Below are 16475 nucleotides of genomic sequence, written 5' to 3' on the forward strand. Positions count from 1 at the left end.
ACAGCCTGGTGTAAGCCAGGCATGGTGGTGCACATCTGTCATCCCAGTGGCTCTGGTGGCTGAGGCAGGAGGACTGCAAGTTCAAAGCCAGCCTCAGCAACTTAGCAAGGCCCTTAGCAACTCAGGAAATCCTGTCTCTAAATAAAACACAAAAAAGTTGGGGATGTGGCTCAGTAGTGAGCACCCCTTGGTTCAATCTTTGGTTTAAAAAAAACAACAATAACCAAATCAGGTATAATGGTATGTACCGATAATCCCAGCTACTTGGGAGGCTCAGGCAGGAGGATTATGAATTCAGCCTGGGCAATATAGTAAGACCCCCATCTCAAAATTAAATACCTTTCAAATAATAATTTAATCATATGACCAGTATAATCATAACATGATAAATACTCATCTCTGCAACCTGTTATAAATTGAACTTACAAGTCAAATCCTATCCCCAAAACCTTATTAGGAAATAGGGTAGTTGCAGGTGTAAATAGCTAAGGTGATGTCATAATGAACAAGTTGATCCTTAATCCCATGACTGATGTCCTTATAAAAGGAGGAGACAAAGACGCACAGCTCAGTTGGTTCAGGTGCTAACAGAAACCAGGGCCCTGGAGGGCTCCTAAATGGAGACTGTCCTCACAGTCTGAAGCTGAGAAGTTGAAGAGAAGGTGCCATAGACACCTGCCTGGGCGGGCTGCTTCCTGTCTCACAGATGGCCACCTCCTCTCTGCTCACTTGGTTAAATGTGTTAGAAATACCAGGTTCCGTTAAGAATCAGACATGGGCTCTCAGAAGCAGCTGGGCAAGGAAAAGTTTACTTCTGCAGAACAGCACGCAGCTGAACAAAGTGGCAAGCAAGCACACTTGGATGGGCAGTCCCCCTGATTTTATCCCCAAACCCAGAACTGATGGGAGGAGCCTGATATCAAGAAGAGCCTTTGCTGCCCCCCACCCCTTTTCTCTACAGCAGGAAGTTCTTCTGGTGGGGGGAATGTGTTTCGAGGCAGACGGTTCTTACTTCTTTACCTAAGTTTCTATTTCTAAACAAGGATCCCTACCTCTGCTTTCTGTTGCTTTTCTCTAGTTAACCTACATGTTAATGCTTTGCAGGGTGGGAGAAGCACACCTCGAAAGAGGAACCCGGAGGAAGAGGAAGGAAGGAAAGATGGCTTTGTGGTCACTCTGGGGTTGCTGGTGGCAATGGCGTGGGCTTTGCCACCCTCTGGGGATGACAGCCATGTAGGCCTGCTGCTCAATTCTGCAGGCACAAGGGGGAGCGCGCGATTCCTCTTGGGGGAAAATACACCCCTGGTTCAGCCCGCCCTGCCCCAACAGCTCTCATAGGCTCCCCTTTCAGAACCGGCAGGTTCCGACTCACCACTGTGACAGACAACCCGTGTGACCCGCGTGCCTCTGGGTCTGGCGTCTGGCTTGCACCTGTCTCACCGGTCCCCCACGCCTTCCAGGCTTCTGCAGGGTCGCCCACGCCTTCCAGGCCTCTGCAGGACCACTGAGCCATACCCCACCCAGCCTGGGGCCTTCAGCCAGCCCTCAGTGACTGCCTGGAGCCTGGGCTTTGGTTTTGGCCCCAGGCTAGGGAGGGCAGAGAAGGCCCTGGTGGGATTCACCCCACAGTAAGCTGCAGGTGCAGGACATTGCTGGTCAATATATTTTTAAGCATTTGTCCCACCTAAGAAACCTTACCTTTAGAATAGGTATTCTTTATGTGTGTGTGTGGGGGCACTCCACCCAGCCCATTTTTGTATTGGATTTAGAAACAGGGTCTCACGGAATTGCTTAGCACCTCCCCTTGCTGAGGCTGGCTTTGAACTCACAATCCGCCTGTCTCGGCCTCCCAAGCCACTGGGATAACAGGCGCGGGACACACAACGGCAGGGCTAGGTATTCTGACTTTTGATAAGGGCGGGCATCTGGCGTGGAGCACAAAAGAAAATGCCAATCCTGGGTGCAGCTCAGAGTAGGGCGCTTGTGCTCTTACCTACCACGTGCAAGACCCTAGGTCCAAACCCAAGGGCTGAGAGGAAAAGAAGACCTCACCACTCCCCTTAGGGTTACCTGTGTGCCTTAGCCTTTCAGTTCCTGTTCAGGCCCAGGAGCCTAGGGCCCACCATTGGGCTACTGCCCCTCCGCCTGGGCAGTTTTTCTTCTGTCTCTGATGAAGGGTGAAGAGTTCCCCGTGAGAAGGGGAGGTCAACTCAGGACCTACGGGTTCAGGTCGCACGTGGTGCAGATGCAGGTCCAAGGCACATACCGCTCATTTAGGAAAGCTGGTAACTATTCAGGGCAGAATGGGGCTGCCTCCAGAGGACAGCAGCCTGCGTCAGGGGTGTTTATGGAGGGCCAGGAGTAGGGGCGGTGCTACAGGTGGAGCCAGGTTGAGTCACACGGTTCCCTGCCAGTTTTCTCTGCACTTGTGCCTTGTCCCAACACAAGTCCAAGATTTAAACTTTGCATTGTATTATAATGAATCAGGTTTTGATTTGTGTGAAAAATCAGTACTCAAATCTTTAGGAAAAAAAATCTAGAAATGGTGGTTTAACTGAGTCAACTGGGATACTCACAAAATCCCTCTTACACAATTCATGTTCCATAAATGCTTTGCAACTTCCTCTGAGGTTTCATGACCTGTTTAAACCTGCAACTTGCTACTTATGCCGGAAGTTTTGCCCTGCATGCCTCTGCCCCTCCAGGAACAATCCATCATTCTACATTAAAACAAAACAAAACAAACTATATATCCATCTATCTATCTATATATACACACACACATATATTATGGATGTATACATATACACACACGCACACTCAACAACTATTCTATATGTACTTTCCTGTTATTGAAGGTGACTGGGAATATTAAATGATTTGTCATGTTTTTTTGCATTCCATGGGCTTTTGTACAATACCACTACTTTCAGGTTTAAAACAGAACCCCCAAATGAAAGGAATTTCACATTTTTTCTCTTTATTAGGGATTTTTTTCCTGATGAGTTGTTTGATGTTTTATAATCTAACTAATGAAGTAAAGGCTTTCCCACATTTTTACATACGTGGGCCATCTCTCCAACATGAGTTCTTTCAAGCAATGTTGTTTGATGTTTTATAATGTAACTACATGATGTAAAGGCTTTCCCACATTTTTACATACATGGGCCATCTCTCCAACATGAGTTCTTTCAAGCAAATAAAAGTGACTAGATGTAGTGAAGGATTTCCCACACTGCTTACATTAGTCAGGTTTCTCTGTAATATGAGTTAATTCATGTGTGTAAAGGTAAACAGAAGTAGTGAAGGCCTTCCCACATTGTTTACAACGGCAAGGCTTTTTTCCTGTATGAAATTGTTCATGTATGTGAAGGGAAAAGGAACTAGTGAAGGCTCTCCCACATTGTTTACATTTATAAGGTTTCTCCCCATTATGAAATCATTCATGTCTGTGAAGGTGAGCAGACCTAGTGAAGGCTGTCCCCCACTATTTACATCCATAGGGCTTCTTTCCTTTATGAGTTCATTCATGTGAATGAAGCTATCTGGATCCAGCAACGACTTTTCCACATTGTTTACACTCATAGAGCTTTTCTCAAGTATGAATTCATTTACGTATTTAAACATAAGAGGAAGTAGTGAAGGCTTTTCCCAATTATTTACATTCCTAGAGTTTCTCTACAGCATGACTTTGTTTATGTCTTTGAAGATAAGAAGATGTAGTGAAGGCTTTACCACATTGCTTACATTCATAGGGCTTCTTTCCTGTATGACTTCGTTTATGTCTTTGAAGGGAACTGGAATAAACAAAGGCTTTCCCACACTGCTTACATTCATAGGGCTTCTCTCCAGTATGAGTTCGTTTATGTCTATGAAGGTAAGAGGAACAACTGAAGGCTTTCCCACACTGCTTACATTCAAAGGGCTTCTCTCCAGTATGAATTCGTTCATGTTGGCAAAGGGAAGTTGAAGAAACAAACACTTTTCCACACTGCTTACATTCATAGGGCTTCTCTCCAGTATGAATTTGTTTATGTCTTTGAAGGGAACTGGAATAAATAAAGGCTTTTCCACATTGCTTACATTTATAGGGCTTCTCTCCAGTATGAATTCGTTCATGTTGGCAAAGGGAAGTTGAAGAAACAAAGGTTTTCCCACATTGTTTACATTTATAGGGCTTTTCTCCAGTATGAATTCGTTTATGTCTTTGAAGGTAAGAGGAACAACTGAAGGCTTTCCCACATTGTTTACATTCATATGGCCTCTCTCCAGTATGCGATCGTTTATGTACTTTAAGGTAAGAGGAACAACTGAAGGCTTTCCCACATTGCTTACATTCATAGGGCTTCTCTCCAGTATGAATTCGTTTATGTGTTTGAAAGGAGTAAGTAAAAGTTTTCCCACATTGCTCACATTCATAGGGCTTCTCTCCAGTATGAATTCGTTTATGTTGCTGAAGGGATGTAGAAGAAGCAAAGGCTTTCCCACATTGTTTACATTCAAAGGGCTTCTCTCCAGTATGAGTTCGTTTATGTCTTTGAAGTTGAGAGGACTGAGTAAAAGCTTTCCCACATTGCTTACATTCATAGGGCTTTTTTCCAGTATGAATTCGTTCATGTTGTCGAAGGGAATTGGAATAAACAAAGGCTTTTCCACATTGTTTACATTCATAGGGCTTCTCTCCAGTATGAATTCGTTTATGTGTTTGAAGTTGAGAGGAATGAGTAAAGGCTTTCCCACACTGCTTACATTCATAGGGCTTCTCTCCAGTATGAATTCGTTTATGTCTAGAAAGGTAAGAGGAACAACTGAATGCTTTCCCACATTGGTTACATTCATAGGGCTTCTCTCCAGTATGAATTCGTTCATGTTGGCAAAGGGAAGTTAAAGAAACAAAGACTTTCCCACATTGTTTACATTCATAGGGCTTCTCTCCAGTATGAGTTCGTTTATGTGTTTGAAGTTGGGAGGAATTAGTAAAGGCTTTTCCACATTGCATACATTCATAGGGTTTCTCTCCAGTATGAATTCGTTTATGTTGCCAAAGAGAAGCAGAATAAACAAAGACTTTCCCACATTGTTTACATTCATAGGGCTTCTCTCCAGTATGAATTCGTTTATGTGTCTGAAGTTGAGAGGAATGAGTAAAGGCTTTCCCACACTGCTTACATTCATAGGGCTTCTCTCCGGTATGAATTTGTTTATGTCTTCGAAGGTAAGAGGAACAACTGAAGGCTTTCCCACATTGTTTACATTTACAGGGCTTCTCTCCAGTGTGAATTCGTTTATGTGTTTGAAGATGAAAGGAATAAGTAAAGGTTTTCCCACATTGCTTACATTCATAGGGCTTCTCACCAGTATGAATTAATTTATGTCTACGAAGGTAAGAAGAACAACTGAAGCTTTTTCCACATTGTTTACATTCATAAGGCTTCTCTCCAGTATGAGTTTGTTTATGTGTTTGAAGATAAAAGGAATAAGTAAAGGCTTTGCCACATTCCTTACATTCATAGGGTTTCTCCCCAGTATGAATTCGCTGATGTCGCTGGAAGGAAGAACAATATATGAAGGCTTTCCCACATTGTTCACACTGATAGGGTTTCTTTCCATTATGAGTCCATTCATGTGAATGAAGCTGACTGGAGGTAGCAAACACTTTCCCACATCGTTTACATCTATTAAGCGTCTCTCCAGTATGAAATCGTTCATGTATGTGAAGGTAAGAGGAACGACTGAAGGCTTTTCCACATTTTTTACATTCATAGGGCTTCTCTCCAGTATGAGTTTGTTTATGTCTTTGAAGGTGAGAGGAACAAGTGAAGGCTTTCCCACACTGTTTACATTTATGGGTCTTCTCTCCAGTATGTGTTCGTTTACGTATTGGAAGATAAGAGGAACTAGTGAAGACTTTACTAGATTGATTACATCTGTAAGCTGTCTCTCTGGTATGAGATTGTTGATATTTTTGAAAACACAAGGAACAACTTAACCCTTTTCCACTTGTTAGACATTCATAAGTTTCAACTATAGTGTGCACAGATGCTTGTCTTTGAACACTTGTGTGAGAAATTAAAGATGTTTTCTTCTGTTTAAGTTCATATGGCTTCCCTGCACTCAACTCATTCTCATACAATTTGTTTGCAGAGTGAGATATAATGTGCCTATTAAGGAAAAAAAGATATATAAAGACTTGTCAATATATACTACTCACATGGACTTACTCTAATGGGAAAGTCCTGGTGAAGACTAAGATTTGGAATCTCACACTGAGTACCTATTCAAATTTTTCCAGAATCTACCGTATGACTTCTGTTTAAAAAAAAAATTACATGGATATTTATGGTTGGCTTATTAACACTTTTATATATTCATTAGTCAGTATGGCACGTACACTATTACCAATGTCAGGGAAAATATTGATTTTCTGTCATGTTTAAACTGTTTGAAAATAAATATAATGATGACTTTGCAACACTGCTTCTCATAGATAGTACTAAAATGGTGGTATCATAAGAGCAGTTAGTTTGTTAGCATTGTCAACAAATCAATAATTTTTGAAAATATGAAACATATAACTTACATTAAAGTTCTGGTTAAATAGGAATAACTATAATTCATATCATGGTTGTTTCCTCTGCTTGTTTGTAAAATTATAGGACATGTTACAATTCCATCAAGATACTGTGTTTCTTCTAGTGAATACAAATTACCTTAGATCTCTTTCAGTATTTCTGTTCTGATTTTTCCACTTGTCTCCTAAAATGTAGACAGAGAACAATCATGAATCATTATGATTTTAAAATAAATTATGGGATTTATAATATGGAGTGCTCTAATGCAAAAATAAAAATGAAGAAAAAAGAGAAAAATTATGGGATTCATGCTCAGAGTGAAATGATATTAGGCCCATTTTATTCCCCAAAGTACTCCCTTTTCACATTCCAAATCCCTGAGGAAAAAAAAAACTCTCATTTGGCAGGCCCAGTGTCCCACACATATAATCCCAGCAGATTGGGAGGCTGAGGAAGGAGGAGCTCAGGTTCAATGCCAGCCTTAGCAACTTATGGAGGCCTTGTCTCTAAATAAAGTATAAAAAAGGGCTGTAGATGTGTGTCAGTGGTTGAACACTCCCAGATTCAATCCTTGATAAAAACAAAAACAAACAAACAAACAAAAAAACAACCTCCCAGTTTCTCAGTGATTGACTATATAATGAAACATCATCTTTACCTATAGAAGCCAGGTTTCTAAGGACTTCTTGCATCACGTCTCTGTGGAGATTCTTCTGGGAGAGATCCAGCAAAGCCCACTCCTCCTGGGTGAAGTTTACAGCCACATCCTCAAAGGCCACTGAATTCTAAAATATTCCAGAAAAGAGTAGTGCATGCCAGGAGAGATTGACAGCATGAGGGCTCTATTCTCATCATAAGACACATTTGCACATTTCTGTGATCTCCAAATATTCATTCCATGATTTTGTCTTCAAAACTTGTACTCTCATTGTGCACTCACTTGCCCAAACAGAGGCATATTAATACAAGACCGGAACTATCCAAAAAAGCATGAGCAGAGCAAAACACCCTTCTCCTTGTGGAGTCCAGGGAATAAGGTATGCTCCTGGGTCACCCCAACACCTTTGTGAGTGCATATTTAATTTATGGAATAATGAAGCCCTACTACCTTATGTGCAAAAGAGAGTTAAATTGCTGGGTGCAGTGGCGCACACCTGTAATCCTAGTGGCTTGGGAGCCTGAGGCAGGAGGATCGTGAGTTCAGAGCCAAAAAAGCAAGGCACTTAAGCAACTCAGTGAGACCCTGTCTCTAAATAAAATATGAAATTGGGCTGGGGATGTGGCTCAGTGGTTGAGTTCAATCCCCACTACCAAAAAAGAAAGAAAAAAGAAAAAGAAAAGAGAGCTAATATTAGTCCTCCTAACAGTATGTACACTTAGAAGTATCAGCTGACAAGTTGGAACTTTGCTGGTAGGGGGAACTAAGGACATGGGAGGATCCCGCCAAACTATGCAGTAACATTGAGTCATAATGCTGAGACTATAGGTAAAAAACACGATCTTTACTGAATGTATGCCTTCCTTCAGAAACCCAGTTATTTTGTTCCACTCATACCTTAGAACTCCTAGTCAGGGAACAAGCATGGGAGATGGGGCAGCTGCCCCTGCAGCAGTTTTGCCTCTTACCTGAAATTTACCATGAACTGCAGAATGGTGATTTTTCTGACTATTCCTACAAATTTATAATATTTTTCCCTTTAGAAACACTGCCAGTATCACAGTGAAGATCTCGCTCTCGCTCTCTCTCTCCCTCTCTCTCTCTCTCTCTCTCTCTCTCTCACACACACACACACACACACACACACACAGGCTCACTGCTTAAAGCACAGGAAGAAGAAAGATGGCATTTTTCAGTATGCCCAGAGAACTCCAACCTTCCTGGCACTACATTTAGAAGAAATTATTTCCAAAGACTAAATCACCTGAGATGTTATAAGTCAAACCTTCTGGGGAAAAGAGAAACACCAACCTCCATCTGCCCCCAGTCTTCCTGTCTAATCAGAGAGGAGGAAAGGCTGAGAAGTGCTCATGAAAAATGGCCCTAGAAGGACTGGAATATGAGACCTGCTCCATTCACCAGGTCCTTTTGATGCAGCAATGGAAACAGTAGCCAGGAAAATTATGTAAGGAGAAACAGTGAAAAAGAGATGCACCCAAATTGGAAAGGAAGAGTAAAACTATCTCCCTTCACAGATAATCAGTTCCATAAGTGTATGAGCAACCTGAGAAAGGCATTCTGGAAATAATACCAACAATTAAAACAATGTCCCAAGAAGGGGGCTTATATACTGAAAACTACAAAATGTTCCTAAAAGAAATGAAATAAGATACAAATAAATAAAAACATACCTGTGTCATGAGCTCAAAGTATTACCATTTTAAAGACCACCAAGGAACCTGGGTTGAGACACAACACCCTCGCCCTGTGGCAGCAGGACCTCAAGCTCACATCCAAGGAGTGAGGCAGTGTCGGCCTCTGAGCACAGGAAAGGGAAGCCATCAGGATCCTGCTGCCACTGACCACACACTGGGGGAGCAATGGCAGGAAGCTGCCCGAGTTCTACGAAGCCTAGAAGGATTACCACAGTCTGCCTGGGGCCCACGCTGGAGGAAAGCTGCTTGGACACACATTGACACAGAGAGATGGCCCCAGATGTGGCAGCTCCCTGCAGAAGGCTGGGATGAGAAGTTGCCCAAGTCCCCTGGAAGCTGAACGGGAAGGTCACTGGAGGCAGCAGGAGGTGGGTCAAGGCAGAAATTTGTTTGCTCTAAGGCAGCAAGCGGAGAGCAACAGCTCCCATCATGTGGTGTTGGGGCCAGACCTGGGGAATGCTGGGCACTGTTTGGACACCAGTTGGATGCTGCATCAGTCACTCAGCAAAAGAAATGGGCACCTGCTGTTGATGACCTGGGACACCGGAAGTTAAAAAAACCAGAGGACTAGTGAAGTCTTTGTATTCAGGACTAAGGACCCCGGTGAGTCATGTTGGCCAGGGTGGGGGGACATTTCTGCACCACAGATGGGCCTGCAGAGAATCCACAGCCACAGGATCTGTCCTCAGACACAGCCACCAAGCTCCCTGCCACATTGAAAAGCATTCTGCTGAGTAGAGCAGGTACTTACTGACCCACAGTAAATATGATGGAACCTAACAAAGTGCTGCACCCCTGGGCAGTCAACCACCAGCCCGGGGGATGGCCCACCAGAACTGCCCAGTGGATGTTCACAGCAATTAGTGGAGTGCCTTATGTCCCAGCATCTCTGGAAGGACACAAAGTCACAGAGTGACAGACATCGTCTATATGTCCCAAAATATAATGAAATCCAAACTGAGGTTCAGCAAGACTTTTCATCACCTTGACATGTTTTATTTTAAATAACTCTAATGTCAGCTTTTTTTTTTTTTTTGGGTACTCTGTGTTGAACCCAGGGACACTTAAACACTCAGTTACATCCCTAGCTCTTTTTAATGTTTAGAGAACTGTTGAATGAAATGGAACAAATTATGCTATGCGCTGTATAAATATATCACAGTGAATTCCAATGTTACATTTACGTATAAAGCATATCAATTCAAAGTGAGGAACACAGATAGGGCTGGGGCTGAGGGAACACAGATGTGTCATGTTCAAGGGACTGATAATCGGCCTACCAGCTGGACATCTCCCACCTGGTCCTGCTCACTGAAACACTCCATGATCACCCTCCCAGGAGATCTGGACTATGACTCCAGTCTATGAGGCTTTCAGGTTTGCACAGCACTGCACTGGGGTGGGTGGTCCTTATGCTCTGGGAGAGTTTTCCTCCTTCACAACTGTGAGAGACTGCAAGGGCAGGAATCACTGCTGACCTGGCCCCTCAGCACCAGCATCCACAGGCTCACTGTCCACCTGTCTCCAAGGAATGGGAACAGGGCTTGGGGGACACAATAGCCCAATGAGGCAGTTGTTTAGATGTGACATGTTACAGGAAATTCCTCATCCCCAGGGCTTCCAGCTGCTCCCCTGACAAGGTGTGCCCCACACCTCAGGCTGTCCTCTAGGAGGAGCTGACCCAGGGCCTGAAATTTCCTGTACCTACAGGGCACAGGGCAGCGGTGGGCACCTGTGGCAGCCCAGGAAAGGCCAGGACAGTGGCTCAGGATATGCTACCCTGTGAAGTGTCTAAAGGGAAGCTTTGCTCAAAGACATTAAGGCATCTGTGCTGGGAGAAGACAAAGGACAGTGGAGCTCCAGGTGGCCGCTCTCTACTTTCCCCTCATGGTAGATATTCACAAACAGGACACAAATATTTAAAAAAGTATCCTGCATTACTGAGTGAAAAATTGATAATACTGTGCCCACTTGAATGTCGTGAGTGGAAGAGTTGAAAATGGTGTGAACTGGAAGAGGAGTTGGAGTCTGGAAATGTGAGAGAGAGGTGCAAGCTTAGGGGTCTACTGCCAGCCCTAAGAGGGGCTAGCCTGGGAGAGCAAAGTGAATTGAGACTGTGTTTCAGAAACACGTGGAACATGGAGTGGGAAAGTGAGTGACTCCTGGGGTCGGAGGAACAGTGACCCCTAGACCAATAACCTTGAACACAGGAACCCCATCCCTGAGTAAGTATCCCATGAAAAGGGTCTGCCTTCATTGCACACTGAGAGACTAGGGCTGGGTCCAGCTGGGCAGAGAGGGTTCTGCCAAAGTAGCTGCAGACCAGGCAGCACATTGGGAACCCACCTGCACCAGCCCACACCATGTCCTGAAGGCATCAAGGGCTGAGCTGTAGCAGCATCTGACTCAGGTCTGGGCTGGCTGACTCTGGAGCTGACAGTGGGAGGCCAGAGTCCAGCCACAGCTGATTCCCACCAGTTCTAACCAGCCCACCTCCCTGAGCAGTCCTCAACCCACACTCACCATTTCCTGCCTTCTGGGGAGTCCTGACATCCTTCCTGAGGACCTCATAGCACCTGCAGGTCACAGGGAGACAGATCTGAGCCAGAGCCACTTGGGTCTCACACAGCAGAGAAGACACAGTCCTGGAGATGGATTCTGAGCTGCACAGGGTGAGAGAGAAAGTCCTGTGAGACTGTGGAAGGCCACCCTCCCACCAGCTGCCTGCTGACTAGTTGATGAACCCAGCCTAATTCCACCTTATGATTGGGAGCCATCTCATCACAAAGTCATGAAAAGTTAATTGCTGTTTTACCAGAAATTGCTGAGATTTTTAAACTTGTTTGGAACTCCTTCCGGTGCCTTGAACTCATCCATGCCTGGGCTCCCCCTGACCAGATAACCACCCTCTCTAAAACCTTAGTGGCACCTCATAAATCCTGGCTCCCCCTGACCAGATAACAACCCTCTCTGAAAGCTCAGTGGCACCTCATAAATTCTGATGTTGGGATCTGAATTTATTCCCTATCTTAAAATATCATGCCATGTAGATCACTAACCTGCTATCTGCCTTTGTATTATGCTTGTCAAAATCCTGTTACCTATAAGTTCTCAAGACACCCCCCCTTTGCAAATTTTTGGTGCTATAAAACCTTGTTCCTTGAAAGCTGGGGGGCTGTTCTCTGGCCCAGGTTTTGGGTGAGAAGGCCACTGGCAAGCTTTTGTGTACACAATACAAGCTTGCTTTAATTTGACTTAAAATTGGAGTTGGTGGTCTTTTCTTGTGTCATGGTTAAACATAGGCAGGGCTCCAGAAGACCCCTCTCTCACCCCAGGCCACATATGCATATTTCGGGACCCTGAGTAACAGAATATGTATCCGATTTTTAGATAAATAAGGCCAGAAGGAAAGTTTCTTGGCAAAAGCTCTTTTCAGGCAGGGTTTCTTTCCTGCAAGGGGACTGCCACACCAGGGGAATATTTCCACTTGTTCAGAACTGACCCCAGCTTTCTAAAGCAGGCCCTGTTGTCTTCCTGCTCTCAGGAGGCCCTTTCTGCACCTTCAGCCTGGACACAGTCACAAGCATATGTGAGGAATTACACACTTGGAGTGAGGAATTACACACATGATGTGAAGGGAGCCAACCATGACCTCAGAAAAGGTGGGTGCCAGGTCAGGCCAGACTGGAAAGGAAGGAGATGGGCATCCATCTCACTAGGGAGAGCCTGGGGATACTAGGCAAGGCCACCTCACACTTGACTTTGTCAAATCATTTTTCAGTCAAGCAAATAGAAAGACAACAAGGAAATAAAATTAAGTGCATGAAAAATTAGTTACATAGTAATAAAATGAATTAAAAATAAAGAAAATCAAACTCTTGAACCAGCTCAGGTAAGACGTCAGTTTCACCTGCAGTTCAGAATGAAAACCAACTTGCAGAGGAATATACACATTCCACACTGGAAGCCAGAACCTGACTGCTGAAATATGACCCTGAGGGAAGACACCAATGACACTGGCTTCTGTGGGGGCCATGCAACACTCCCCTGAGTCCATTCCCTCCAGGGTGCCCCCCTTTTCACTGACCGACACTAGCTATTCAGACTGGAGGGTGAGGCTATTAGTAAGAAACACCTGGCTCCTTTTGTTCACATAGTAAGTCTTTAATAGCCTGCTTACTGTTCCTTTCCTCAGATGTGCTCAATGCATTCTTTAAAGCTGTAGGAGGGGGACTTGGATACAGCTCAGTTGGTAAAGGGCTTGCCTTGCATGTACAGGCACTGGGTTCAATCCCCAGTGCCACAAAAACAAAACAAAAAACCCAAATCAGCTGTAGGAGAGAGGTATTTTTTAAATCAACCCCTTCCACAAACTCTTCCAGGAAAAGGGCATTTTTTTTGCCTAACAACCACTAGATATTCCATTACCCTCTGGACATTCCTTTAGTCTACACAGCAGAGAAGAGTTCAGGTTTTTTTCTTCTTCTCCTTCTTCTTTTTGTGGGTCTTCATAATTGTAAAATTTATAGTGGAAGGGAGAAGATCAGTAAATGCCCGTAAAAATGAATTCTCCTGAGTCTCTGGTACAGAGCAACTGAGAACTTTAGCACCTGCCAATCCAGCCACCACGAAGATTGGCAGATCCAGGAGGTGAGAGTTGATGTGCTGGATTGCTAGAAACTCATGGAGAGAGGTCTCCAAGGACCCAGGTGGGAGGGAGCTTTGTTCTCAACAGTATTTACCAGGTTCATCACTAACATGCACACTGGGAAATTAAGACCAGTTTGACCCATAGATGACCAAGAAAAATAAAAAGGACAAGTACTTAAGGAATCATCTACTGAGGAGAGAAATCAGGGGGACCCCTGAAGCCTCCATCTCCTGCTGATAACCATCACCAATATCAGAAGTCCTCCTGTCCTCCACACCTATCCCCAAAAGACTGATCATATATACCAGCTCTCCAAGAGAGGCCAGGGGGAAGATTCAAACCAGTTAAAGCACATACTCCTTTCTCCCTCCAAGACTTAAAATAGGTAAGAATCAACCTAGGAAAGTTTTCAGAAGATCCAGATAAATATATTGAGGCATTTCAGAACTTAGGCCAGGGGTTTGATCTCATCTGGAAAGATATTATGCTATTCCTTAACCAAATTTTAACCTCCACTGAGAAGGTCACCCTAGAAGTAGATAAACAGATAGGGGATGACCTACATCTTGTTCACGGCCCAGCAGCACAAACGAGAAGCAAACCTAATCATCAATCTGGAGCACAGGTAGTTCCCAGAACAATCCTGCCTGGAATCTGAGTGATGAGCAGGATGCCTTGAATATTAGACATTTCCAGATGTTAATCCTTGAGGCCTCAGGAAAGTCCTGCTATTTTCATGAAGAGACTCAGGGAGGCAGTAAGAAAACACACCACCCTGGATCCTGAATCTATAGAGGGCCAACTAGTTTTTAAAAATAAATTATTAAAGAAAATAAATAAAAGATAAATTTATTATTCAGTCAGCCCCAGGCATTTGGATAATATTACAAAAAGTGGCATACGGCCCTGGTCAAATCTCGTGTGATACCCTCTGGCTTGCAACTTCTGACTTTTAGAACAGATGTTAGAAGGAAAATAAGGAGAGAGCCTAGAAACAGGGAAAGGTGAAGCACTGGTCATAGACCTAAGAGGAGTGACCTTCCTGGATGAAAAAAAAAAAAAATGGAGTGCACCCTGAGCAACAAAATGTACTTGAAGAGGAAGGACATTTCAAACAGAATGTCCACAGGTGAAATGGCCACACTTGAAGCCCTGTCCTAAATGTCAAGGTAATTGTTGGAGGAATGAATGTCCCTGGGGCATAAGTCTTCTAGGCCAGTCCCCTCCACACAGGCTGGCAGAGCCCTAGGTGGATTCCAATGGCTCTGGTAACTCCTATCACCATGAACGAGCCCCAGGTATGCTTCTCTATAGGGAGCCAAGAGGTCAGTTTCCTCTTGGACACCAGTGCCAGCTTCTCTGTAGTCACCTCTTAACTTAGACCTCTTTCCTGTCTGATGGGTGTCAGGACAGCCAATCACCAAAAAGTTTATTCCCTATCTGAGTTATGAGAAGGCTTTGGAAGCCTTTGAGACATTAAAAAGGGGCCTTACTTCAAGACCCTGTCCCCAACTTACCTATGGAACAAAATTTAACCTGCTTATCACTGACAGACGAAAAATAACCCTAGAACTAGTCACAAAAGGGCTGAGGATAGTTAGTAAAGTGCTTACCTCACATGCACAAGGCACTGGGTTCAATCCCAGCACAACACACACACACACACACACACACACACACACACACACACACCACCCACATAGACAACAAATGGAATAGCTCAGTAAGAAGCTTAACATAGTAGCTTCCTCCTCCAATAAAAAGTAATGTCTCATAACTTTAGATCAGGCTCAGCTGAGGATAGGTCTGAGACACAAAGGGGGAAGAAAAAAAATAAAAAGTGTCTTTTACCTGAACTCATGTTAGTCTGAGGCAATAAGTAAACTGTATGCTGCTTTACTAAGATAATTAATGACTGTGTCACTTGTTCTAGGACTCTTTTTTTAATTCTATACTTTTGAGCTCCTGGTTTTATGGTGAAATTCACATTTTGTTCCTGCATAGCTAGGTTAATATGTTTTCCTAATCAGTCCTATTTTTGTTCAACTATACAGTTTTTTTGTTTGTTTGTTTTGTTTTTACACACTGCTTTGATCAGAGGAAATTGGGAAGGGTTAGCTCCTAATCTAATAGGTTTTAAAAACTACATAGCCGGGAATGGGGTTGTGGCTCAGCAGTAGAGCATTTGCCTAGCACATACAAGGCCCAGGGTTTGATCCTTAGCACCACATAAAAATAAATAAACAAAATAAAGGTATTGTGTCCAACTACAACCAAAAAGTAAATATAATGCACCCCCCCCAAAAAAAAACACTACATGGCCTGTGTTGTTTGTCTATGTGTGTACATGGGTATATTGTCATGTCTACATGTATTTGGGTATCAAAATTGGTATATGGATAAATGAGCCCTCACAAATTAAAATTTTTTTAAAAAGAAAATGCATCCAAATATCTTTTAATTTCTGTGATTTAAAAAGTTTAATTTAAATCAGGTAAACAAATGGAAGTAAAGTCACAAGTTTCGCGAGGTGGTCCAACAACTAATAATATGTTGATATCTAAAAAATGTCTAATATCCATTGTTTCTAGGATTTTTCTTCAACAAGGAAGAGAAAGCTAATTCTGTTAAATACACTTGTTTGAAATCTTGAGTTTTGAAAATGAGTGAATTAGATTTGACATATATGGTATTAATCATAAATGTGTTTATTAGAGACATCTAATTAATTTACAAAGTTAAAATGCTGTTAAATATAACATCAAGTTCTCTTTCTTAATTTTTTATTTGTTTTAATTAATTATACATGACAGTAGACTGCATTTATGCACTATGATATGTCCTACATAGATGGGATATAATTTCTCATTTTTCTGAGT

The 16475-nt window shown here is 43.2% G+C and overlaps 1 protein-coding gene and 1 pseudogene across 9 annotated transcripts in view; both read right to left on the minus strand.

Moving 5' to 3' along the window:
- The window catches only part of LOC124095267 (small ribosomal subunit protein eS21-like), a 28260-nt pseudogene extending 25186 nt beyond the window's left edge, over positions 1-3074 (minus strand).
- Positions 2964-16475, minus strand: part of LOC124095241 (zinc finger protein 709) — a 36865-nt gene continuing 23353 nt past the window's right edge. For 6 of the 9 annotated variants that reach the window (XM_046448406.2, XM_046448404.2, XM_058580630.1 and 3 more), the window contains 4 exons: positions 11469-11608; positions 7231-7357; positions 6711-6756; positions 2964-6161 (listed from right to left, as the gene is read on the minus strand). In XM_046448406.2, coding sequence (XP_046304362.1) covers positions 3668-6161; positions 6711-6756; positions 7231-7357; positions 11469-11516 — 2715 coding nt within the window. In that variant the 5' untranslated portion in view covers positions 11517-11608 and the 3' untranslated portion in view covers positions 2964-3667. The remainder of the gene's footprint in view (positions 6162-6710; positions 6757-7230; positions 7358-11468; positions 11609-16475) is intronic. The other 3 variants (XM_046448409.2, XM_046448408.2, XM_058580631.1) reach the window with 1 other exon arrangement.

The sequence above is a fragment of the Marmota monax genome, unplaced genomic scaffold, assembly GCF_021218885.2.
Source record: "Marmota monax isolate L192 unplaced genomic scaffold, Marmota_monax_Labrador192_F-V1.1 WCK01_AAM20220418_F8-fsc00327, whole genome shotgun sequence".
In the NCBI taxonomy this organism is placed as follows: domain Eukaryota; kingdom Metazoa; phylum Chordata; class Mammalia; order Rodentia; family Sciuridae; genus Marmota; species Marmota monax.